The sequence below is a fragment of the Pempheris klunzingeri genome, chromosome 11 (assembly GCF_042242105.1).
Source record: "Pempheris klunzingeri isolate RE-2024b chromosome 11, fPemKlu1.hap1, whole genome shotgun sequence".
Lineage (NCBI taxonomy): Eukaryota > Metazoa > Chordata > Actinopteri > Acropomatiformes > Pempheridae > Pempheris > Pempheris klunzingeri.
In genome coordinates, this window is record NC_092022.1 from 1,367,542 (window position 1) to 1,394,526 (window position 26,985).

Genomic DNA, 26,985 nt, shown 5'->3' on the forward strand with positions numbered 1-26,985 from the left:
GTCTTTGATATGTTCAAAGACAAGACGGTAACAGCATAACCAGGAGCAAAGCCACATCGTAGATCTAAATGTGGACGATCAGCTTTCTCCATAACGGGCTGTCGACTGTGGGACACTGGCTGGAATTAAGTTCAGATATAAAATCTTTTACATCAAAGGTGAAATGCTGCTAAAAGGAAACCAGAGCTGCGCCCATTTTCTAATTGTACTAATCATTTTTGGTGCATGGTGTATGGACTCTCATCTAGTTTCAGTCACATTTACTGACATCTGTATATCTGACTGCACTTCATATGGAAAAGCCCAAACATGGACAATCTCTGTGCATCCCATCAGTGCTGAGCTTTGTGTTGGAAGACATAAAGGCTTCTCTGAGATAACAGCCTGACTTAATTAAAGGCCCCTCTGATCTATACACTTAAAGTGATTAAAGGCACTTTAACTCACTATTGGAGACTTACAGTATTTCATAAATGATGGTGATGTTCTATGAAAAGTCAAATGTATAAATGCTGCACAACATGAGATCACAGTATGCTGTAAATAACTTCAAATGAACGTGTTAAATAACGACACTCATCTCCTCAGTGGTTCTCTTCACCAAGTGCAGATCACTGGTCCTCAATGGTCAGAACATCTCATTTCAGTCTGCATTCACTCACATTCGCTGTCAGCCCTTTTTTCTTCACAGCATAACGTCATATACATAACATTATGTGTGTATTATCACACACACACACACACACACACACACACACACACACACAGCGATGATAAATGTTTCTACCATGACAGCAGGTCCCAGAGAGTGTTTTCCATCTGCTGACAGAGGAGGAACCGCAGGACGGCATATTCATACATGTCAGTTAAAACACACACATGTACATGTACCCCCACCATCCCACACACACACACACACACACACTGATGAGCGTGCACAGCAAACTGAATAAATGAGCCGTCACTCGGTCAGTATTTAGACAACTCTGACACGTCAGCCAGTCAGATCTCCTCGTAACGGGGGCACAGGGAGTGATGGATGTTTTATCGACTAAGCAAATAACAAATGAGGAAGTGATGGGGGAGCAGCTATGATGAGAGTGACACACAAAGCAGAAATATATGATATAACATATAGATATTCTTTAAAAACTATGCAGATGCAGATCCACACATCTGTGAGTCTGACCCCAGAGCAACATCTCTGGACAGACACTGTCCTGATCACACTCCTGCCCCTGATAGGAGGAACCCTTTTTAATGGCCTCCTGTAGCGCCACCCTCAGGCCAACCTCTTTATACTGTACATGTACAATAGTAATGAACTGCAGTCTCTAAAGGACACCAGCATGAGTTTAAGTCTTAAAAAAGAAAGAGTTCAGTTTGTCTAACCAGTAATGTTGTTAGTTGATTTCTCTACATGTGGAAAATAGACGGTTGTTTTGTGATTTATGAGTAATTGGTGAAATATTCATGCTAACAGACAAACAGAATGCATTTTACAACAAACTGCTGTGAAGCTGACAGAAGAGGAGGATGTAAAGGTATCAGAGATAGATGAAATGATGCAGAGATGAAGGGATGATGGATGAGGAGAGGAAACGGAGGAGGGGACGTTTATCTCATGTAACCTAGTTTCTTCAGTCAAGGTCACACACACACACACACACACACACACATATCACACAACTACAAATACACAAGAAGATGGATTCACAAAGGTTCACACACACACACACACACACACACACACACACACACACACACACACACACACACACACACACACAGACGCCTGAGAACTAGTTTCCAACCACATAAAAATAGAGAAACAAATCTCACAAGTGCCTTCAGCATTCTGTTATTGTGAGACAAGCGAAATCTCTTTCATGAAGATAAGATCTGCCCCGAGGCAGGTAACCTTGTTGATTTAATATTTACCCAGACCAGATGCCAGGATGCCTCAAACCACCTCAATCAGAAAAGCAAAAGATGGCAAAGAAGTTTTTTTTTCTGAAATGAGGTCTGTAGTAAGTCGAGAAGGATCAGAATGAGCTGAGGGTACAAGTCCTCACCTCTCTTCAGTCCCAAAGAAAAGGTGTGTTCACTTCCTGATCTGGGAGCCAGTGTCCAGCCCTGTGCAACAGGTGCTCTGAATAACCCACTAATCACCTCAGAGGAGTTTTCATATTCAGCTAAAATTATAAAATGTTCATTTGTTAAGACTGAATGCACAACTCAAATTCTAAGTTGTATTTTTCTCTCAATAAACCTAATAAATGGACCCAAAACCAATCAAGTCTGTTAGAACTCTCTACCATGTCTGTGGCTCTCAGCTCCACTAACTTTTCAAGACAAATCTTTAAAACTGCATCAGAAATATATATAGTTTCATTTAATTTAATTTAAAACAACTGCTCACTGTGGCCAGTGCATTTGCTGGGGACTATTTTCAGCAGCGGATTAATCCACATTTGGTGCTGCAGTGAGTATTTGAGGCAGCAGGGTGGTGTGAGAGAAGTAAAGTACAGTGTGTGTGTGTGTGTGTGTTCATGGTGACGGAGGAACATGCCACTTTGACACATGCATGATACATGTTAGTAGGTACATCCGGTGTTTTCTTGAATCTGCACGTCCAAATGAAGTGAACAGAAAGAGAAGTGTGAAGCCTTGAAAAAGCCCTTTAAAGATACAAGGACACAAACATCTGACACCCAAACCTCCTGTGCCTGTTCACAGATATGACATTATATAACGATATGATGTTGATGAATTAACTCCAAGTCAGTAAATCACTTTCTCACACTGACGCACGAGGCTGCAAAGAAATCAGCTGCACTGAATGTGGGACAGCAGCTCCTATTCAGCGATCCTGTTTAAAGAGAACAGAACCGAGAGCCACTGACTGGAAGAGTTTTTCACTTCATTGGTGTTTGACTGCATGAAGCTCCGGTCGGATTCTCAGCTTGTATTTGTGATCATTTGTGAGCTCAGAAAAAACAACACATTGAAATAAACAAAATATCTTCCAACCCATATTTCTATCGAATGTGACACCTCACACTGCACCAATATAGTTTGGATTTAATACAGTGGGGGGGGGGATGATGTGTCTTGGCAGTGTCTTTCAGTGTTGGCCATGCTGCCGGTGTCGCCAGAGGGATGCAGACACAGTTTTGGCACAGAAGCTGAAAACGCACGTCAAAGAATTTTCCTCCTCACATACTGCCGTGTGATGACGACCAAACTCTGCCCACATTATTCTTTGTGTTGTCAAAATCTGAGCCAATAGGCCCACAGTGAAACATGTCGATTAGTGGGTGGAATACATTCACATTTGATGCAGACGATCGTGGTTCTCAGAGGATGAATCCTAATGAATTTGATTCAGACTGAGATGAATGCTCACATGACACACCATCATGGTAAAGACATCAGTGGTAACATGCTGAATGTACATGAAGTATGTATGTACGAGTCATTAGGCTGGACGTCTAATGACTGTGACGATAAAAAAGTCACGGCCATTTAAAATAAGTGTGATTTACAAGATTTCAGCCATTTGCGAACCAAATGAACTTTATTCTCACATGTTTTTTTCTCCGTTCTTCCAGAACGACAACCCTGTTGATCCAGAGGAGGACATGGAGCTGACCCTGGAGGGAGGGGGATTCCACCCAAACCCTCGAGCGTCTTCCTGCTCCGTCACTTCCTCTCATCTGTCTGGCTACTATCGCCTCTGCCGGGGAGGAGGAGGAGGAGGAGGAGGAGGTGGTGGTGGCAGCGGCAGCCTTGCCGGCCCAGGAGGAGGAGACAGAGAAGATGCAGTGGGTGATGTGGATGTGGAGGAAGAAGAGGATGAGGATGGGGAGGAAGGTGAGAAGGAGGAGAAGGAGGACAGAGGCCCGCCTGTCCCCCTCCCTCCCCTGCTGAGCCTGGCTCCTCTGCTGTCCAACAGCCAGGAGCTGGACAGCGGAGTGGGCCGCACCGACGACAGCACCCGCTACGAGGAGTCGTCCGAACACGACCTGCTGGGTGACCAGACCAGTGCCTGTAACACCAACACCACCAACACGCCAGGCAGCACCAGGAAGTTCAGACCAGGACCCAGTCCCAGGTGGTCCAGGGGACTCACACATTAAGCCCATATCTTTATTATTAACATTTTAAATTCTGTTTTACCCCATGAGAACCACAAGAAGCACTTTTAGATTCATACCTGATAATACTCTTTAGTAGACCACAGTTAACCCCTCTGTGTTTCCTGTACCCAGGCCCAGTCCTAGACCCAGCCCAGGTCTTGGCCCCAGTCCTGGGCACGGCCGAGGAGACACCACCCCTCCTTTCCTCCACCTGCGAGACCTCCAGCTCAGCTCGGACTCCCTCCCTGGCTTGGACTGGGCAGCTGGTGGAGGGACGGGAGGAGCAGCCTACAGCCCCCACCACCATCACCACCACAAGGTAAATTAAACTCAAGTCTCACATGTGGTGATACGATGAGAGACAAACTAACACATCGTTGGTTCAGAGCTTTTTATTGGGTTTGTTGACGAGCACAAATATATAGAACACAGCTTGGCTTCTGCTTTTAACAACTAATACGACCCCGGTGACGTCCAGAGAGATGCACTGCGAGCGCGAATGTGCTTTGGCGTTGACAGAAAAACCCGCAGGCTGCTGTGTGACGTGGTCCGCTTCAGCTGGGCTGTCAGTCGTCTCATAGCAACAAGAGCTGTGACCAGTTTAGGAGCCGCTGGATAAAAAGAGCTAAAATGTCCTAGATGGTGAAGATCTCTACGGAAGCTGTCAAAGTGCTTTTCCCTTTCACCCAAATGTCTGTATGGTTGATGTTTTCACACCTTAAAGCACTGGTCTTTTTTAAAAAAAGTGAAGTGTGAAGTCTAGATAACGCATCTACGCTTCCTCCCAGTGCACAGAAATAAAACCAAACTATCCTAGATGCATGCGCTGCCATCTGGCACTGGGGACGTCATTTGGAGCTGAAGCTTGAGATGCAGTATCGAGGTCTCAGCCGTACATCTGCAGAACAATCACAGTTACGGAGAGTTAAAGACGAACTTATGTCTCCTCCCAATGTCCCTGCTCTCTGTGCTCATCCAGAAAGTCCACAACTGGCAATCATGACAGTACTACTACTACTTAAAACCAAACTTAATAGAAAAATAGGCAGTTGAACATACCAAGAAAAACCTAACATGACATAAATCATCTTTGGGAAACATGTATTAGTTTGGCCAATGTGCCAATGCGCTAACATGGAGGGAGGGGGGCTTTATCAGTCTACGGTCTGTGTGGTGCTGAGCTGAGTACTGATGTCTGGTGTTTAGCTGATAGGGTTTACCATGCTCACCATCTCAGTTGGGCGTGTTAGCATGCTAACATTAGCTCCTTAGCATCAAACACAGAAGAACAGCTCATCCATTCACCGTGAACGTCTGAACCAACTTTCACGACAATCCATCAAATGCTCTTACAAACTGTACAATGAACTCAACTCTGAGAACCTGATCGATCCTCAAAGCTTCGTTTACATAAATCTTTTCCTTCTGCACAGTTAATCGTCCTCATAAGAGTATAAGAGTATAAGGTATTTCAATAAATAAATAAGGTATTTTCTCCAGTCCAAAAGTAGATTCTAAATTTAGATTGTGATGATTAGTGGAAGCTATGAAAGGAGGCCTAACGCCTGACATCTGACCTGCAGCACTACCACCACCTTCACCACCAGCCCCCTCTGATGATGATGATGCCAGGTCTGACGGAGGAGGAGTGCCAGAGGTACCAGGAGCTGCTGGAGATCAGGTGCCAGTACGAGAGGCGCAACGACAAACAGCAAAAAGAAGCAGGGAGGAAGGAATGTGAGGACGGCGAAGCAGAGGTGAAAGACCAGCGAGAGAGAAGAGAGGCCGCGATGGAAACAGAGGGGGAAGCTTCTTCTTCTTTTTCTTCTTCGGCGGTGGACGTGAACTGCAACGCGACTTTAAGCGAGCACGAGATGGCGCTGATCGAGGAGGAGCTGCGCCACCTGGAGTTCAAGTGCCGCAACATTCTGCGAGCACAGAAGATGCAGCAGCTCAGGGAGAGATGTCTGAAAGCCTGGATGATGGAGGAGGAGACGGTGGGAGCTGGAGCCAGGCGACCGGAAGCAGGTAACCACGACGGCAACCGAACACGGATGCATCCCAGAAATTCCCAAACCAAAGTTCCTTCTGTTTAGCAGCCATGGAAATGTGATTTACAAGCTGACAGCAGCATTTTCAGAGGAATATTTGTTGCTTTCTTTCTAACTTCTGACTTCTAAAGGGATAGTTCAACAAGTTGTGTCTCTTGCTGCGAGGTTGCCAGGCAACCAGCAGAAACTCCACATAGACACGGCCTCATTTTCTCTCTTTTTTTTGGTACAAATTAAAGAGCAAAGATGTAACTCAGTCATTAGTGAGCGCTGGAGGTGACAGGTGCAGGTGTTACTCCTGTAAGTTGATAATTTGACACTAAGATACTTTACTTACAGGTCTGGATAATGATGATGATGATGATGATGACATTGATGATAACGACCCTCATCGTCACGAGTTGTCGGCCATCAACGAGCTCCCAGAGCGAGAGCGGTCAGACGACAAGGACAGCACCAGTGCCTACAACACTGGGGGGGAGAGCTGCCGGAGCACACCGCTGGTCAGTACCGAGCAGATCCCACCTCCCCAGGAAGAGGAGGATGAGGGAGGGAAACGACTGATGTCTCCACCACCTCTTCTCCCCCTCGGTCGCCTCCCCCCTCTCAACTCACCCCTCACCCCGCGGCGCCACCAGCGGGACAGAGACAGAGAGAGACGCCACTCCAATATCAGCTGCTCCTTCTCCCCCAGCACCTACAGGAAGTATGAAACAGCCAATGGCAACATGGCAAACGGCTCAAGCTCCACCCCCTCTACACCCTCCAAATTCAGGTTTCTGTCGAGGTTTTTGCTTTTAATATTTAATCTTTGTTGAATTGCATGTATTTTGATGTGTTGTATTGGAATAATAGTGGATGTTATGTGGTGTTTGTTTCCACCATCAGGTCTCTGACCAGAGAGGCGGGGTCTTCTTCAAGAAGGGGCGTGGCTGATGGAGGGCGGGGCTCCAAACCAGGTACACGAGGCCCGTCTCTCCAGTCAAAGCACATCAAATCCTCCGCAACCCCACAACTGTGCTTTAGTTAACTAACACAAGACCAGTCTGTGGGTGTGGGCTCACTCTCAAAAATAAGGAGCAGCTCTCAGTAGCTGGTTACGTCCTCAATAACAGTTAACAGACACAAAAACTCCAATAAAAGGATCATTTTATGGTCAAGAAGTCTTTCAGGGGCCCTAAAATTTGTTAGTTACACCTTCGTTCCTTTATTTGCTCCATTGAACTGATCCAAACTCAAATAATGGAAGAAAGTACAAACCAATTTTCAGCTTTTAAAAAATATATTACATACAAACATCTCTTAATTGAAGAGTTTGGTCGAGACGTGCTCTTGGAAAGCATCTCACTGTTACGAATTGCTGCCATATACACATTTAAATGAGCCATGCCAAAAAAGGCTTTTATGTTAAAATGAAAACGCTGATTTTTCTCTTTGTGAGAAACTGTCACACTTTCAGCAGCAACAACAACAACAATAAAGACATGACATTATGATTCTGCACTCAGGTTTCCTAAAACAATAAAAGTGCCACAGAAATGTCAGACACACAGATTTCGGTCATCAAGCTCTTCAAATATCCAGTGTCAGCATTACACTAGAGGCTGGCTGTAATGTGTCCTGCCTTTTGTAGCAACAACACTTCACTAAACCGTCTAAACAGTCTGCTCGCTGAAATCAGTCATCTGATGTTTGCTTGTATGTTAAAGGAACCCTGTGGGCTGTTTGACCACCCGCAGCGCTATGGAGAAACCTTTAGTAAGCCTGTCCACATTTTGCTGTCAAAAAGTAAACATTGTAGGGCACTCTATCTCGCCTGGAAACATCTCGCCAGTGGCTGGCTAGCTTTGCATGTCAAACTGCCCACCGTGGGGGCAAATGAAACTGGCGTTAACCACTAAAATGTTTTCCTGTCTGTCGTGAAAGGAGGCTACATCGTGCTTGGCAGTAAAAAGACAAGAAATACAGCAATGTACCAGTAAAAATAGGGTGGAATCAGCTTTTCCAATGCAGAAATGCAGTAAGATGACTCTTTTTTACTACTGATGATCACAGTTGGAGCCACCGACAGGCCTGGAGGTGGAAGCGCAGAGTCCAGTCCCTATTTTAACAGAAGACACCGCAGCCACAGCAAACCACTGGAGCGCTACCAGAGCTGCATGACCCTGCCCTCTGAGGGCCTGGTGGACCCACTGGACCGAGTGAGAGACAGAGCGAGGGCCGAGGGCGAGGAGAGAGGGATGGGTACGGGCAGCAGCGGCCCGGCAAGCCCCAGGAGTGTCAACAGCGCCCCCTGTGGTCTGGAGGAACACCACGCAGGTGCTTCGCGGTTAGGACTGGCCTTACCACTCGGGCTGACACACTCATCACCAACTGCCTCGCCACAACGCATGGAGTGGAAGGTAAATGGTGTGATGATGAAGAGAAGTTAGCCTGGTGTTTCATACCCAGCTTCTCTCTCTTCTCACTGTTTATAACCATATTGATTGTAGAGATGAATGAATTTGGCTTCTGCAAAAATTAAGTCCCAAAATCAGCTGGAAAAAAGCCCTTGTGTGGAACTGGTTGAGCCTCTGGTTGCCGTTCATTTCAGTGAACTGGAAGAATTCCCATGCAGGGATTTGAAACCTGCTTGGTCGCCTCTACTGTATGTTGTTGGATGCTAAAATCTGTTTTCATCAGCTGTGTCACATGAAAATCATACCTTTTCCACATCAAGTCAAAACAGAAACCAAATTACGAACACTGTAATGTGACTTTGGGCTCCTTATGGATTTTGTTTTGTAGTTGTCGACTCACAATTCCTGACTATTTAGCAGACTGAGATCCAACATCTTTCCAAAGCAAGATTCTGCAAGTTTATATAATATATAATAACATATTTTGATATCAGGAAAATATTCTTATCACCATCATGACATTGATTTCCATCACATCCACCAGTCTTAATCTATATTACACTTTATTACACACAGTGCAATCCCCACCAGCTGAGCCTGGGGAGCTCAGAATCCAAACCATCTCGTAAATCCAGCTTCAGTCCTTGACAGTAAAGCTAGAAATGCAAGGGCAAGAACAACTACTTAAAGAGAGCTTAAATGAAAACTGTCTTCCTCTGAATGCTCACTTGACTCTGGACGAGAGGCGAGCAGCATTGATTTGTCCTCTTTCTGTGCAGGTAAAGATCCGCAGTGACGGCACTCGCTACGTGGCCAAGCGGCCGGTCAGGGATCGTCTCCTGAAGGCCAGAGCCATGAAGATCAGAGAGGAGCGCAGCGGCATGACGACTGACGACGATGCCGCCAGTGAGATGAAACAGGTAGAGTCTGCACAGAAATCACAGCAAGTGTTCATTTCAGGGTTCAGAGGGTTCAGAGAGAAAAGAGACAAAGAGACCGGAGGCCTGACAGCGACTGCACCTCTCAGCCAGCAAAGTATTGATCATACATGCAGCCCCACAGCTGTATGCTGTGTCAAGGACACCGTGGAGTTTAGACTAGAAAAACTGTTCCACAAAGGCTGACAAAAATCTAATTATTGCAACCTGCAAACCTTTAAAGTAAAACAGACTCCTTCTTAAGAAATAATGACCCAAAATAAACTTCAGCAATTAGCCAGTTAAAACAGGAAAAAGATATGACACATTTTTCATGGTTCCAGCCTCTCAAATGTAAAGACCTGCTGCTTTCCCTTTGAATTAGTCTAATAATATTGATGTTTAGACACAGGTATTGTGAAGGAGTCACTATCTATTTCACTATTTTCACCTTTTTACACACCAAAGGACCAATGGATTGGTGGAGACAATAATCAGCACAACTCCAATAGTAATGTTCTGGTTTTGCATGAAAGCATGAGTAATAATAATCTAATGATCCGAGTATTTTTATTTTTAATAATTACATTTTCCTGATTACACATATTTTCAGTACATCTCACTTCATCATTATGATGCTTTACTTAACTTTATCTGGAACAGAATGACTTTGATCCCTTAATTCGACACTGGGGTTGCACAGTGTGACAAACTGCTCACTAACCCAGTGATAAACGCTCCGACAGGGCCGCTACTGGAGCAAAGAGGAGAGGAAGCAGCAGCTGCTGAGAGCCAGAGAATACCGACGAAGAAGAGAGTTCATGATGCAGAGCCGCCTGGACTACCTCAGAGGAGACAGGTAAAGGTGACACCTAATGTATCCCTGCAGTCTGCATTATGGTGTGAAACCACTGTGGGGACATATTGAAATAGATCGTCCTGTCTTGGTACTCTTGATTTACACAAAGGGGTTTGGTGGAGCTCAGAGGTTACTAGGACATACTTACATGATCTTCATTGCTCTTAAATAGTTGTGATCTTTGTGGTTTGAGCTATGAGTTTAATCATCTCTATGTTCTCGACCACATCAAGAGAAGTGAAGATTAATGTCGGCGACACAATCCTCTTAACTGTCTGTCCTCATACGACGCCATGCGCTGTGAAAGTACAGAAAATGTCCCGAAGACAAACTTCTTCTTAACCCAAACCAATAATACATCAGTCAGACTCATTTCATAGAAGCTTCTGATTCACTGAGACTTTTCATCTTTCATCTCTTCCCCCAGTGTGCACCCTCCAGAGGCAACCAACCCCCCCAAAATAACCTACAAAACAATGTAGTAGAACTGTAGAGCTGGTTTAGCTGCACAAGAATCAGATTTTCTTTAAAATGTGCCAAAATCTGCAAATGTACCAAGCAAACTTCTACCGGTTTCAGCACAAGAAGTAAAACAAAAAAACTGAATTGAATTACTCTTAATGCACTGGCATGTTTATCCAGGTAAAAAAAGAGTTTTAAAAAAGTCCTGAAATATGATATACAGTGGGTACGGAAAGTATTCAGACCCCTTCACTTTTTCCACATTTTGTTATGTTACAGCCTTATTCCAAAATGGATTAAATTCTTTTTTTCCCTCGTCAATCTACACACAATACCCCATAATGACAAAGTGAAATAAGTTTTTTAGAAATTTTTGCAAATGTATTAAAAATAAAAAACTGAAATATCACATGTACATAAGTATTCACACCCTTTGCTATGACACTCATAACTGAGCTCAGGTGCATCCTGTTTCTACTGATCGTCCTTGAGATGTTTCTACAACTTGAATGGAGTCCACCTGTGGTAAATTCAATTGATTGGACTTGATTTGGAAAGGCACACACCTGTCTATATAAGATCCCACAGCTGACAGTGCATGTCAGAGCAGAAAGTCCCGAAGGTCCTGAAGAGCACAGTGGCCTCCATTTGTAAATGGAAGAAGTTCAGAACCACCAGGACTCTTCCTAGAGCTGGCCACCCATCCAAACTGAGCAATCGGGGGAGAAGGGCCTTGGTCAGGGAGGTGACCAAGAACCCGATGGTCACTCTGACAGAGCTCCAGCGTTACTCTGAGGAAATGGGAGAACCTTCCAGAAGGACAACCATCTCTGCAGCACTCCACCTATCAGACCTTTATGGTAGAGTGGCCAGACGGAAGCCTCTCCTCAGTACAAAGCACATGACAGCCTGCTTGGAGTTTGCCAAAAGGCACCTAAACGACTCTCAGACCATGAGAAACAAGATTCTCTGGTCTGATGAAACCAAGATTGAACTCTTTGGCCTGAATGCCAAGCGCCATGTCTGGAGGAAACCAGGCACCGCTCATCACCTGGCAAATACCATCCCTACGGTGAAGCATGGTGGTGACAGCATCATGCTGTGGGGATGTTTTTCAGCGGCAGGAACTGGGAGACTAGTCAGGATAGAGGGAAAGATGAATGCAGCAAAGTACAGAGACATCCTGGATGAAAACCTGCTCCAGAGCGCTCAGGATCTCAGACTGGGGCGACGGTTCACCTTCCAACAGGACAACGACCCTAAGCACACAGCCAAGATAACGTAGGAGTGGCTTCGGGACAAGTCTGTGAATGTCCTTGAGTGGCCCAGCCAGAGCTCAGACTTGAACCCCATTGAACATCTCTGGAAAGACCTGAAAATAGCTGTGCACCTACGCTCCCCATCTAACCTGAGCTTGAGAGGATCTGCAGAGAAGAATGGGAAAAATACCCCAAATGCAGGTGTGCCAAGCTTGTAGCATCATACCCAAGAAGACTTGAGGCTGTAATCGCTGCCAAAGGTGCTTCAACAAAGTACTGAACAAAGGGTGTGAATACTTATGTACATATGATATTTCAGTTTTTTATTTTTAATACATTTGCAAAGATTTCTAAAAAACTTTTTTCACTTTGTCATTATGGGGTATTGTGTGTAGATTGATGAGGAAAAAAGAAGAATTTAATCCATTTTGGAATAAGGCTGTAACATAACAAAATGTGGAAAAAGTGAAGGGGTCTGAATACTTTCCATACCCACTGTATATATTTTACACTTTGTGTGGATATTAACTTATGCACACATCATCTCAGCGTGATGGCACCAGACATGGACCATGTTCATACAAAATATTTCTCCAGCCTTCAAAATAATGCTTTTATAAATACTCATATAAATAATAATAAGTAATCTGAGTCATTGGTTTAAGGCGTGAGTTGCTGGACTACAGCGTGGTAATTAAGATAAGACATGATGTTGTTCACCCAGCATGTTAGAGGTCTACATCAGTGTTACTTTTTGTTTCTCTGTCCAGGGACTTTTCATCGACAGGGGCCGCTGAAGACCCACATTCAGCCCAGTTTCACCCCCGGCAGGACTCCCCCAGCAACAACATCCTGTTGCTGAGCCAGAAGAAGATCACGAAGAGGAGGAATCGCCGCATCCTTGACAACTGGATCACCATCCAGGAGCTGCTGGCTCACGGCTCGAGGTCGCCCGACGGAAAGAAAATATACAACCCTCTGCTCTCTGTGACCACGGTGTGATCTGGAGACAGAAAGGGGGAAGAGGAGGAGAGAAAGAAACAACAGAAACTTTAAACATCAACGTTTCAGGTTTGCTTGAGCTGGAAGGGAGATACAAACCTGCTGCGTGTAGAGGACTTAATAAGGAAGGAGGAATAATTTCAAGAAAGGACAAAGGAAAAGAGGAGAAATCTCAAACCTTTTGGTGTGTGACAGAGAAACTATCCTCCCAGCTGTCTGTGATAGTGCCAACAAGCAGAGTGACAAAGGGGAGATGGAGGAAGCTACAAAAGAGAAAAAGTGCAGCAGGAGACTGAAAACTAGGAGTTAAAGTCAAACAAGCCTAAAAAAAAATCAGGAATAACCTGAAACTATATCTGAACCTGAAGTGAAATTACTTCTAAACTTTTCATGTCAGAAAATAAATCCTGAAGTCTGAATCTGGGAACAATTCCCAGATTCAGACTTCAGACTGGTTGTGTTTTTTTCCGGCACTCAACTGGATCCTGATGGGCGTCACAGCCAAACACTTGAACCAGGTTTTTTTCCAGCCTCTCTCCTTTGTGACGTCCCTTCACATTTAGTGAGGACACAGTTCTGTTGTGATTCACCTTTGGACCTGATGAAAATGCACCAAGAGATGTGAACTGGCTCGGGGTGAAGGCAAAGACTCATCTGTGTAGGTTAGAAATGTTTTAACTTTAAAAAGTAATGCTCCTCGCTGGACTTGATGAACTTTACTTAGAAGTGAGAGGAAGAAGGAAAGCGGCTGGAGGGAAACGGCAGCAGAAGTGGAGCTGGTGGCTTTTTGGTCAGAGACACTCAGCAGAATGTGTACATACGATGACGACCTTCGAAAGAAGAACTTTTGAAATGAATGTACTCTGTTTTCACGTCATAAGAAACTTCAAGATTCAAGAGGAAAAGTTCAGTGATTTTTTCTTTTGCCGAGTTTTGCTTCAGAATCTAAGTTTCTTTATTTTCTGACACAATACATGTAAAGAAAGTTATTGAGTGTTATCAGTACACGCAGTGGAAGATTGTAGATTGACAGATTGTAGATTGTGACAGAGTGTTGTTTTACTTTTCAGCCGTCTTTTAATTCACCGGTTCGTCACTTGTAAATGACTTTCCCAGAATGCCTTTTTGAGAGTCCTGACAGGAAACGAGGACACCTGACCCATGCATTACATTTTTTACTGTTAGCTCTGTCTCTTTGTGACTTCTCTGGGAATTTCTGTCTTAAAAAAAGGAATTTGTAACATTTGGCAGAGGGATGTGCGGTTTGTGTCCATCACTGTATTGGACCAGTGTAAAACGAGATATTATCACAGAGTAATGAAATGCATGAATTAAGTATTGAACGTTGTGGATTATTGGAAATAATTCTTGAATCTAAAGTGGTGTAGTGTACAAACCCCTTGTGCAGACATTTTTAGTAGTGAAAGTGCAAAAACTGCTGAGTAAATTAAACTAAAATAAAGTGAAATGAGATGTACCGAGTGTTCTGTGGTCATTCAGTGTTCTGTGTCTGGTTGTCCAGAGAAAAATATATAAATATAAGACAATCAAGAGGCTCAAATAGGTTTAGAAGGTCTCTGCAGGTGTTGGGTTAGATAACCTGCATCAGATCAAATGAGCAGAAGAACATCTGTGGTTGAAAAGTTGTCGTGTCCTCGTAGAGGAGATCAAGAATCATGAATAAAACAGTGTGTGAGTGTTTCTGTGTGTTTCACTACATCCATCCTGTAACTAAACGAACTTCACTGTCCCAAGTACTTCTGTTGATTCCTGTGTGACCCACATTATCTGACTCCCATGTATTTTGTCCCCCTTGACCTCCATGCTGCATTATCTAAATCTGCAGGCGCATCTTTAAATCTAATCTGAATTTACCCTGCAGAGTCTGTCCACCAATTTAGCATTTAATCACAAGTGGAGAGCAGAACGTTACACCTTATTTTGTGCTCATTTAGAAATATAAGCGGAGGCTTGATTAAGTAGAGAGAGAGAGAGAATTAATGCTGGTAAACAAGTCTTTTTCAAGTTAGTTATGTACTAGATCTGACCGGGTTTGACCAGGACATAGCAACAGCCTCACAATACGAGTCCAACACTGGCAAAAGCTGCGTTGGAAGATGATTCGAGGTGGAGCTGAATGTTTATTCAATAACCATGACTGCCATTGTCCTGCATTCATTTAGCTCAAAGGCAAAGTGTCACCAATTCAATTCAATTCAATTTATTTTATATAGCCCAGTATCACAACAGTTGTCTCACAGTGCTTTACAAAGTTCACTGAAATAAACAAGGAGTGTAAGCGAACAAACAACCTAATAGAGTCCAGCAGTCGATGAGGCCAATGGATTGGTCACCAGTCTGAACTTACTGTCATTTAACCTTCAGAGCGTCCGGTGACGATTCACCAACCAGCACAGATTACAACCATCTGACCCTCAACATTAAAACTACACTGCAGACACTGCAGGTGGAGGATGGGGACTGAGGACAAGAGCTTTGAGTTTACATTCACAGGCAGGGAAGTGGGCGTTATAGACTTTTTGTTTAATCTCAGAGTAGGTATGTTATTTCACTCTGTAAATACTTCAAGTGATGAATGATGATTAAACTCTAATACTCCCTCCAGCAGGTGGTGCTGCAGCACCTCAGTCACCTCATGCCTCACTTCTGGCCCCCAAATCAAGATGGTAACAGACAAAGCTTCAAAAATCAGCCCACAAGCCAGCGGGCGATGTCACAGCGGCTGCGTCCACTCAAACTTTATCTTTGCCTCATTCTGAGCTACTTTTATTCATTTTTGTAACTATCACCACTCCTGGTGGGCCTTTTCTGTTTCTTCTTCTGCTTTTAGGTGTGTGAGGTCACAGCTTCCTCCAGGATACACCTCTGGTTGTGCTGTTTTTTTTTTTTAAAGTAAACTAGGACAAAAGCCAGAGCAGAATATAAAAAACAATGACAAGAAAAATATAAACCAATGCACGATGACAGAGGAGAGCGTGTGGGGGGGGGTGAAGGAGGGCAGGCGGGAGAGAAAGCTGACAGATGAGAAGCAACATTCAGGCCAACAGAGAGAGAGGAACTATAGTTGTTAGAGCCGGAGAGAGAGGATGAGAATCGTTGGTCTCCCTCCATCCATCACAGAGACGACAAACTGAATGTGTGTTAGATCTTCTCCCACAGAAGCTCCAGTGGTTCTACTGCAAACAATCTGAGAGAAGGAATTCCACTTTAAGGAGAAACCTGCTGATCTTCTAAATCATTCATCCTCCAGCACTGATTGTATCTACTAACTAGTAATGTGTGTGCAGTCTGATATATCCTCTTCCTCGTCCTTCATCACCGTGAACACACACTCTGTAGTTAATCGCCAACAAACGCCACATCTCCTACTGTCTGAGTGACATTTGTGGGAAACTACATTGTCTGGTTTTTCTGTTTGGGGAACAGGTTGATTTTAGTCTTTTTTAGACGCCAGAGAACACAAGAGCAGAAATCATTGGATATTACACTCTTACCTACATTCTGCTACAGTGTTACAGCCTGCTTTCAATACATCACATGCATTAGGTGTAAAGTCTGCATCTAAAGAACGGGAACTGGGTCAGATTTCTAACTTGATTTGGGTTTTTTTCTAGTTAAAACCAACCTTAGCGTGCAATAACCTTTGATTTGCATGTGCAGTGTCCAGTCGATGGGTGTATAGAACCATTTAAAAGTCCGTTCTCATAAAACTAATGAGGAGGTAAAAGCCTGATGAGAATCTGTGGTCCACAGTGACAGCTGCTGGTTCAACGGGGAACAACCTGGGAACAGCTTGTACATGTGAGGACCGGCAGTGATGGCGACTTTTCCATTTAGGTGTCCCAATAAGCCGTGTCAGTGAGCCACCTGGAACTGGAGAACCTAAATGGAATGCAGCCCTGACATGTGCTTTTCCTGCTTCATGTCAAAATGTCAACTGTGGAAAAAGTCCTATAGTTTGTTGTGGAAAGCAGAGAAACTCATCAAATGATAGCAGAGGGCTGTTTGAACACGAGAGGAACATTACTGGAAAACTCAGTTAGTTTATTTCTAATCATAAAATATTAAAAAGTAAATTATACAACATTTCAGGTTAAAAAAATCTGTCTAATCTGTTTATATCACTAAGATGACTTTCTGACTGGTGGACCATGTTCATTAGAAGCAGCAGTGATCAGAGTGAGAACATGTTTTCCTTTGAGTTCATCTCTTTATGAACATAAAACCTTCCCCTAGCAGTGACCCTGACTCCCATAATACGCTTCAAATGTACTGATTATAAAAACTCTATTTAAAAAACTGGGTTATTACAAACATTTTAATTCTATTCAAAGTAGCTGATCTTCAAACAAGTGAACAGCAAATTTTACAGATCATATTTTGCACTTGAGCCTTTGCAAAGCAAACAAAATACGGATCCATACTGGAACAGGAACGTTATTCTGAATGTGGTTGGAGCAGCTCTGGTGCTGATGCCTGCTGGTCCGCTTCGTGGATTCTGTCCGTTTGGGAACTGGAGCAAAGCTCAATATCTTGCACACTGAAAGAGTATAATGAACAAGTCACATTACATCATCCAGTAACACTCACAGGACCCGAGCTTCTGTTCTGTCATTGTTGCAAAACCCTAAAGTCCACAAAAATGTCCATTATATTCAAAAACAAACGCCCACTTCTCCAAAAAGACACAGCCTCCCCCTGCCACTGTCCATGGTGCTGAATCAGCTGGGGGCTTTTTCTGGCCTTCCACCAAGAAAAACAGCAATTCTACTGTCAGACAAATGTCCCAATAAATAGTGGGCGTGTGGCCCAGTCACCCGAGTACTCAGGTGAGGCCACATCGCTGGATTATTGTTGGTTCAGTCTCTGTGAGGATGGGACTGGATAACCAGCTGTTGGACAAATAGGCTTTTGGTTCAACGGGACATTTTTGGACGATTTTGGATTTCAGAGTAACGGGCCGTGGGAACCGTAGCACGGCATCTTTCATTCTATAATTATACTCTGATCCGCCTCAACTGAAGCCCAGTGCAACACTTTGAGATCAAACTCATGCTTACAGTTTGTGATGGTTACGCCCGTGTCAGAAGCAGAACATCACATAGTGTTCGGGGGAATTTAATGTACTTTAATGCAATCTCTGATATACACTATTGCCCATAAAGTTGGAATAAAATGTTTTCTCCCTCTTCTCATGAAATGATTGTGACAATGTGATTTATTCTTGATAAGTAAAGTTTATATCTTCTCAACTTTATTGATCAAACTCTTCCAAACATATCACAGTGAAACTTAAACCACAATGAACCCTTGCAGACTGTGGATTCAGGCTTTAACTAAATTGGGGGTATTGAACAATTATTCCAACTTTATGGGCAACAGTGTATATCTGGTCATCAGTCTTCATGCATGTCCAAAATGTTGCATTTCCATCCACCTGTTAAAATCAGTGGAAACTACAAGAATTATTCAGGGAGAATCTTGAACTATCGCAAAAATGTTCATGCGTTGGTGTGTCGATAAAGGAATAATGCAGCAAACTGTTATGGAAGCAGATTTAGTGAATGAATGACGCACATGAAGCTCAGTGAAGCTCCTGTAACCTTCATCATTTTAACACATGAAACAAACAGAAATGTTTCCAGCCACCGTTTTTCACCATTTAACTGTTTGGACATCACTAAGCACTCGTAGAAAACAACACTGGTATATGTTCACCTATAAAGCTCTGCTGGGCAAACTCCCAGAATACCTCAGCACCCTTCTCACTATCAGCTCTAGTAGTGACCATCTGCGCGCCTCCAAGTGGTTGCTTTTGAAAGTCCCCCGGATTCGAACAGACTTTGGCCAAACAGCGTTCTCCCATCATGCACCATGGTCATGGGATAATCTTCAAAAAACTCTTAAACTAGAAACATTCACATCCATTAATGAGTTTAAGAGAATCATAAAGAATGCAGTGAAGGAGGAATGTCGTTGTTGTTCTTGAGGCCACTATCCTTAAATAGGTGTCACTCTGTTTTATTGTTTTACTGTTTGTTGTCTATTTGTGTATCATGTATCTGGTTTATATAGCTTTTAATTTTGTATGGCTGCTACCTTGGCCAGGACTCCCTTGTAAAAGAGATGTCTAATCTCAATGGGACTTCCTGGTTAAATAAAGGTAAATAATTAAATAAAAAACTGTCGCACTTACCTTTCATCCACCCTTTCGACCCCTCTGAGCTCCACCTGCTGCACAGTGGACATTGTCTTTTGCTCAATTTCTTGAAATACAGTTAGAATTTGCCAAACATTTTTTTATGGAAACTCGTCCAGCTTCTATTGACATGCAGCTTTACACCTGGCACCGTAACACAACAATAGATTCAACTTGTCCGTTCACGTCAACCTCAACTGTGCTTTGGCATGAAAACTATCAAAACTAGTTCTGGAGGCTGAGAATGAAAAAGCAAACAAAAAGTTACCTCGACGTCTTCACTGGTGGAGGATTCTTTGGGGTTTGTTCCTGCAGAACAACAGCAAAAGGTTTCATTTTCTTCAGTTTCTCTATTCAAAATGTTCATCACTCAAAGATGAGACCGAGATAGAAGTAAACTCACCACGACAACTCCTTACTCCCGTCTTTTTATAGAGAATCAGCAGGATCGCAACCAGCAGCACAACAGCCACACAAACAACCACTGCAACGGTGTGACCTGGAGGGCACACGGAGACGAGCTAAATATCGTCTTTCAGGATTTTCCACAACAGGAAGTCTCCAGACTCATTTTGATAAACGCTGTATATTCCATTTATTGTGCCATCTTGACTATCCCTGCAGCTCCATCCAGGTGGAGGTGAACGTAATATTTACTGAAGGTGTCCATGGTGTATATTTTCTACGCAGTGCCGTTACCATAACTCTCATTTTACCTCCCACCCTCTGCATCAGACTGTGGGGGCCTTAAGCAGCTCCTTCAGTGAAAGACTGATACACCCCAGGTGTAAGAAGGAGCGCTGCAGCAGGTCCTTCATTCCCACAGCAGTCAGACTGTACGACGCTGCATTATAGCCTGCTGCACCAACCACATCCACCACTAAATGCACTTTATTAGTACTCAAACTCATGGACAGTGCAACAATCCATAATCCATATAATGTTTCCATCCCATCCCACCCTGCTGTTGTTTCTTTATAATTATTGTATTACTTGTGTATATAATGTTTCTTTTGTGTATATGAGGTTTTGTCTGTATATATTGTTTATTTCATTTATGTCTGTCCTTTGAGCTGCAGTAACAGCGAAATAAAAAGTTTTATCTTTATCTTTTTTTATCTTTAGGACGACAACATTCAGAACTCTGCACATGTAGAATCAGGCAACCTCATTCTTGTTTGTATCTGTACATGAGACAATAAAATGACTGAACCTTGAATACATTAATGAGTAAAACTGTTCGGCTCCCCTGAGGACTTTAACAAAGCTGGCCATTTGTGAGACTGTGTGGCGAAACCCCCACCTTTGCTGGTGGGGGTTTCTCTCTCTCATTACAGAGAATGTGTTCGATGAGGGGGAACCTGAATACAACAGTGAAAGTTATAGTGAAGGGGAAGAATTCAGAAGTGTCTATGCGCCACTTGTACCAACACGTCCCGATGACTCAGACTGCTGCTGCTCAACAGATCCTTTGACAGTCGGGGCGATGCTTCGAGCTGTGAACAAGAGGAAGGAAACATGATCAGACCCAATGATTTAGTGATAGAAGTCCTCAGAAAACACTTCTATGGACGACAGTGAATTAAAACAAAGCCTTTGCTGATACTGGTGGTGTTTAAGATACAACTTGTCACAAGTTACTGCTTATTTTTTGTGTAGTCGCATGTGTTTCTTAAGCTGCAGTGTGTTGAGCCCTGAGGCTGCAACACAAGACCGGAAACATGAAGTGCGCTTACCTGCACTTGTAGGCATAACAGGCACAGCAGGGACCGGAGGGAACGCCGTGCAGCTTCCTGAACTGGGGATCAAACTGTGTGCTGTTGGTTCTCGGGCTGACAGAATGAATCAGACACTAAATATACATGCACAGGCACAAAGAAAGACAGATTTTCATGACTTTTAGTAGAAACTCACCACCAGTCACTTTGAGCTCCACCGCCAGGCATGGGTTTGGTGAGGAGAGCAGGTCCAATCCACACCTGTACACGCCTGAGTCAGACTTGGTCAGGTTTGCGATGGTCACGTAAAACACTCCACTCGTCTTACGTTCAATCCCGTATCGGCCGCTCCACCCTTGCAACTCCTTGGTTTGAATGAGAACATCTTGTCTTTTGCACTGGTCCTTACAGAAGAACAAGGTGAAGAACTCAGCAGGAGAGAAAGAACATCTGACTCTGACGCTTCCTCCTTCGGGCTCAGCACAGCCGGTGACTCCAGGATCAGTTCTCATGTCACACATCGCTGTGGAAAAGATGAACAGGAAGACTTCATGAAAAACAGACTGCAAGTTAATTCAGGCCAAAGCACGTCGAGGGAGACGAGCTGAAAAAAAAAAAAACTTGAATCTTAACATCACAATTTCAAAGTAGGATTTGATCTTCTTATAGTTTCCATGGAGGTCGGGATGAAATGTTTAGACGAACTAGTTTCTACCTGATTTTAAAACCCTGATTCATCAGATCAGCGTTATTGGAACCGTGATTAAGATGCTCATGCACTGTAAAATGTACCTGATCACTTTACTTAAAAGGTCCCGTATTATGCAAAATGCACTTTTGAATGTATTCAACATGTGTGCCCCTGGTGTGTGTAGAAAACACAGCGTTTAGATTTGGCTCCCTTTATGATGTCATGAGGGGATGTGTTGATCATGTGACCTCCAGCTGGCCCACTGAAAACCCCCTGAATCCACCTCGCTGTCCTCTATTGTTCTTTCCTCAGTAACACCAGATGATGTGTGAGCGTTAATCAACGTGAAGCTGTTCTGGAAGGACGTCCAACTACCTGGTATGGACTTCAAAAAGAGCAGAAGATGGAGCCAGCCAGTTTCTGCTCACTGCAAAACCAAGCTTAGTTCAAGTCAAACTCATCAGCTCACAACAGGGAGGATTCACCACAGAACGCTCACCATCTGTGACTCTGACTTCAAACTCCCGCTGTGACTCTGACAGCGAAGCGTTGCCCAAACCACACCTGTAGCGGCCGGAGTTAGAAGAGCTCAGCTGGGAGATGCTCACGTAGAAGAGATCGATCTCTGCGTCGTATTTAATGCCGTATTTGCCGTTCTGAGCGTCCAGGTCACTGGTCTCAATCAGAACTTTGTCTTTGTCGGATTCTCTCTTTGTGAAGAATCTGCTGCCTGGGGGGGGCCCAAAGAAGCAGCCAAACTCTAAAGTTTCTCCTTCGGTTTTTGTAAAGGTGGGGACGGCACACACAGCCCCTGCAGAGATAGAAACACATACATGATCAGTCTTTCCTGGCAGCGGAGGAGGAATTGTTCAGATCCTTCAGTTAAAGTCTCGACCGTAAAGTTCTCTTTTGTACATAAAATCAAAATCTCACATGAGCTGGTAAGTACACGTGTCGGGACAACATCTTACTTTTTTATCTTTTGTAATGAAACAGAACTCATTTCAAGTACAAACACCCCAGATTTATTCTCAAACGATACGGCTGCTGCTATTCTATAGTTTTTTGGAATATCCCTCAAAGACCAGAAGCAACAACATGCTGGCATCTCTCTCAGGACGTTGGCTGCCGGTCTGTGGCTCTCAGCTCCGAGCCCGCCGGTTCCTGCCGAAGTCTGAAATCTTAGAAAAGCTTCATCTTGAACTAAAACCTTTGAGAAGTCATTCGGCATTGAATTCGTCTCTCCTTCCTGTGGCATTAGGCGATGAGGTGAAAACGTTCGGTTTTACTTTCCCATGCGACTCCGCTGATCCCGTCCCTGGGCCCAACTTACCCCTCGCACACTGCTGCCGCTCAAAGCCTTCGTCCGCTGGCTCGACGCCTGGAGCTGTGAGCGAGAATGAAGAGCCAATCGTTTAGAGGCCGAACTCCTCGAAGAGCTTCATAAAAACAACACAGACACACTACGGTTCACTACATCTAGTGTGCTAGAATGCTAATGTTTGCCAGCACTAAACCACACACAGCTACACAGCCAAAAAAGCTATTAGTTTTACAAGAATGTGCTCATTGAATGGATCAAAGTTCTAACAAATTAGCCTTTAGGACCACGAATGTCAGATTTCATGGTAAAATAGTTGAGATATTTCAATAAAGAGGACAAAGAATCAACTTTTCTGTTTATGACGGCTCGCTACTTTGTTCCCCCGATGCTGCGGGTGCTGTAAGTACAGTTTGATTTATGGACACATGGTCACTGAATGCTGAATGCTGGTGAGGAGCTGGAGCTCTATCGCCAGATAGCTGATGATCTTCGCTTTGGTTTGATATATTTCCATAAAAAAACAAAGCACACACATCTAGTGCAGGCGAATACTAGACGTATTTCTTGTGCGTTCTCCCCTCTCGATCCCTCTCTCTCTGACTGCTCAGTGCTTTGGTTCAGGGTGGTCTTTGTTACGTCTGATGATGGAGGTCTGGTGGCTCAGTTTTCTGTTTTTGTTTGTTAGTTTCTTTAATGTTTAGGTTGGGGGGGGGGCACAGTCCCTTCGCTTTGGCTCATTTTTGGTAACTTTTGTTTCTGAAGTCTTTCTCTGTGTTTCACCACATGTGCAGAGCCGAGCAGCAGCAGGCGTCAGTCCACAGCATGAACTTCATACTGCGGCGACAACAAGAGTGTCCAGACCGAGCTCAGCACCAACGTCCTCTGGAAACACTTCTGTTGTCGTTGTCTGAATCTGCAGTGTGTTTTCTAAATGCTGCACTGGTGTTATCAGAGTGAAACGTTTTCTTAAATTGCTCAGTTTGTCTATTTGCATGTTTTCCTAAGTGACAGTGTGTGGAACTCTTTGGGCCACGGAAGAAATCAACAAGATTGGAAAATAATGTGTGTATGAAGTGTGCTTACCTGCATCTGTAGGCACAGCAGGGACCGGAGGGGACGCCGTGCAGCTTCCTGAACTGGGGATCAAACTGTGTGCTGTTGGTTCTCGGGCTGACAGAATGAATCAGACACTAAATATACATGCACAGGCACAAAGAAAGACAGATTTTCATGACTTTTAGTAGAAACTCACCACCAGTCACTTTGAGCTCCACCGCCAGGCATGGGTTTGGTGAGGAGAGCAGGTCCACTCCACACCTGTACACGCCTGAGTCAGACTTGGTCAGGTTTGCGATGGTCACGTAAAACACTCCGACCCTCCCGTGTTCAATCCCGTATCTGCCGCTCTGCCCTTGCAACTCGTCAGTTTGAATGAGAACATCTTGTCTTTTGCACTGGTCCTTACAGAAGAACAAGGTGAAGAACTCAGCGGAAGGGAAAGAACATCTGACTCTGACGCTTCCTCCTTCGGGCTCAGCACAGACGGTGACTCCAGGATCAGTTCTCACATCACACATCGCTGTGGAAATGAACAGTAGAGATTTACTGCTGTCATTTCCTGTTTTGTAGACTTGCGGGAGTTAATTACAGTGAGGGCAAGTCTGCAGAGCCTTGAGGCGTTTTTTTTCCTCAGAGAATGTGAAGCTGAATGTGCATCTTGCTTCTATAACATCAGAGTTCAAAATCAGAGAAAACGTACTTGATTTCAAGTAAAGTGAACTCGTTACAATTGACAGTGTGTGTTTGTAGCTGCCGACACATAATGAAGTAGAAGCCAGAAGTGCTGCTGTGAAGCTGGTGAGTATTAGGCTTCTGTTCGTGCAGCCAATGAGACACACTGGCTTTAATTCTCTTTTGTGTTATTGCGAGCTATGCAGAATATACGTCCACTGCAAATTAATCAAGAGAGGAAAGCTGGCAGAATAGTTCAGTGGCTCCTGTGAGCTCTAAACTTTAAAGCTGAAGCAGCAGATTTGTCCCGTACTGAAGGAGACTTTAGCTTTTGGTCAAAATAAAGTGAAATTCCTTTAATTGAACAGTTATCTGTGGCAGTGTTGGGTGGCATGATCGTCTAATCTGCAGTAAAAAGCACTGGAACACAAACTTTGCAGCAAATCAGGGCCGAGCACAAAAGCACGATCCACTAAGTCAACAAGTTTGGACATCTAATGCACTCCCTCAGCTGAGAAGAAGTGACTCAGGCTTAGGAGAAGTGCTCGTAATGAATCTGGCCAGGAAAGTTTGCAGTTTAAGTTACCATGGCCATGTGGCCTGGTGAAAAGAGGTCACTGACCCACCAATCTGGCTTCTTAGCAAACCCACTCAGGTAAGATATCAAAGCCTTCATGGTTCATTCTGGTAAACAGGTGAAGGATCCATCAGAAGAGAGAAAAACAGGGAGGATTCACGAACCATCTGTGACTCTGACTTCAAACTCCCGCTGTGACTCTGACAGCGAAGCGTTGCCCAAACCACACCTGTAGCGGCCGGAGTCAGACGAGCTCAGCTGGGAGATGCTCACGTAGAAGAGATCGATCTCTGCGTCATATTTAACGCCGTATCTGCCGCTCTGAGAGTCCAGGTCACTGGTCTCAATCAGAACTTTGTCTTTGTCGGATTCTCTCTTTGTGAAGAATCTGCTGCCTGGGGGGGGCCCAAAGACGCAGCCAAACACTAAAGTGTCTCCTTCGGTTTTTGTAAAGGTGGGGACGGCACACACAGCCCCTGCAGAGATAGAAACACACACATGATCAGTCTTTGGTGGCACTCAGATCCTTAAGGCTGCTCCTATTGTAGATTAATCTGAACATTAACAAAGATCAAAAACCAACAACGTGTTCGCCCGTCTTGCTGAAGACGTAAACCTCATCTGTAAGGGACTAATCCACATTTGGTGCTCTGGTGAGTACTTGGCACAAAGTAGTCTAAATAAACCACTGCATGCCAGAGGCGATGACGAGAAAAATACATCAGGTGTACAAGTGTTCTAACATAGAGGTGGAGTTACGTTTATCAACTCAGGACACAGCGAAGCCTTCTCATGCAGAAGATTGTCAAAAGATGTAATGCAGCAAAAAGTGCACCTCCCTCTGAACCGCCGTGGTGAAGAAGCATAAGATAGAAACATCAGAGTACATCCTAATATCTGGAAACTCACAGCAGCGCTCAGAACTACAAGCTGAAGCTGCTAAACTTAAACTGACATAATGAAGAACTGTGAAGCAGTAACATGGAGTCTGCTTTGATCCACAACGTGGTTACAGATCCATAAATCTGAAATACTAATAACTAATACTTAATGATGACGTACTAAACACCTCAGAGAAGCAGTGAACCAGTGAAACATGGTACATCATTCAAACCCAGCAGGTTATTCACACTGTGTGGTTAAGGCTTCATAATGGGGAAGATCATTTTATGTCCATTATCTAAACAGCAAAAATTAAAAAAAACATATGCAGCGTTTGTACGACTGTTTAATAATAATAATAATAATAATATAGTTACCTGATAGTAAGCAGAGGAGCAGAGCATGGGGGGCATTCATTCTGACTTGGATCCTTCGCAATTCGCAGCCCCTCCCAGAACAAAACAAGAAACCAAAAACTTAGATCTGCTGACTCCGCCACCCAAAAGGGCCTCTGGTGCACGTCTAACAGCGCGCGCAAAGTGCGACACAAGACGCGCCCCCACACTTTGATGACAGCAGCCGCACTTACTGGAAGTGAGAGCAGTAGTGATGTGCGGATCGATCCTGAAATATCGATACCGGATCTTTATGCTCTAAAATCGATTCTCAAATCAAAATATCGATACTTTTGATACTTCAGTCATTTGAGGTAATGTATATCCTTAACAGGAACACGGTGAAAAGTGACTAA

General features: G+C 44.0%; 2 protein-coding genes across 3 annotated transcripts in view; one reads left to right on the forward strand and one right to left on the reverse strand.

Annotated features, from left to right (window-relative positions):
- The window catches only part of LOC139210025 (PDZ domain-containing protein 4-like), a 40,994-nt gene extending 27,903 nt beyond the window's left edge, over nt 1-13,091 (forward strand). Inside the window, exons 9-17 of the mRNA XM_070839976.1 lie at nt 3,615-4,117; nt 4,275-4,461; nt 5,726-6,170; nt 6,533-6,968; nt 7,082-7,152; nt 8,249-8,595; nt 9,372-9,512; nt 10,256-10,368; nt 12,860-13,091. Of these exons, the coding sequence (XP_070696077.1) occupies nt 3,615-4,117; nt 4,275-4,461; nt 5,726-6,170; nt 6,533-6,968; nt 7,082-7,152; nt 8,249-8,595; nt 9,372-9,512; nt 10,256-10,368; nt 12,860-13,091 (2,475 nt within the window). The remainder of the gene's footprint in view (nt 1-3,614; nt 4,118-4,274; nt 4,462-5,725; nt 6,171-6,532; nt 6,969-7,081; nt 7,153-8,248; nt 8,596-9,371; nt 9,513-10,255; nt 10,369-12,859) is intronic.
- Nucleotides 13,092-17,159: 4,068 nt separating this feature from the next.
- Nucleotides 17,160-26,694, reverse strand: LOC139210155 (polymeric immunoglobulin receptor-like). 2 transcript variants are annotated; one of them, XM_070840139.1, is made up of 13 exons: nt 26,612-26,694; nt 25,517-25,828; nt 24,297-24,623; nt 24,128-24,214; nt 23,054-23,107; nt 22,220-22,531; nt 21,226-21,552; nt 21,048-21,143; nt 20,739-20,807; nt 19,715-19,810; nt 19,580-19,620; nt 19,309-19,346; nt 17,160-17,652 (listed from the first exon to the last, which is right to left on the reverse strand). In XM_070840139.1, the coding sequence occupies exons 1-13, from the start codon at nt 26,649-26,651 to the stop codon at nt 17,550-17,552; spliced, it is 1,902 nt and encodes a 633-aa protein (XP_070696240.1). In that variant the 5' UTR covers nt 26,652-26,694; the 3' UTR covers nt 17,160-17,549. The 2 variants fall into 2 exon arrangements, 1 of the variants encoding a protein (XP_070696240.1); XR_011585235.1 differs by lacking the exon at nt 17,160-17,652 and having other exon boundaries at nt 20,743-20,807.
- Nucleotides 26,695-26,985: the final 291 nt, after the last annotated feature.

Coding starts and splice junctions, on each gene's coding strand:
- LOC139210155 (XM_070840139.1), bottom strand. CDS start 26,651: ATGAATGCCCCCCATGCTCTGCTCCTCTGCTTACTATCAG. Junction 24,215..24,296: donor GGAGCTCAAAGTGACTGGTG/GTGAGTTTCTAC, acceptor TCATTCTGTCAG/CCCGAGAACCAACAGCACAC. Junction 20,808..21,047: donor TGTTATGCCTACAAGTGCAG/GTAAGCGCACTT, acceptor TCTTGTTCACAG/CTCGAAGCATCGCCCCGACT.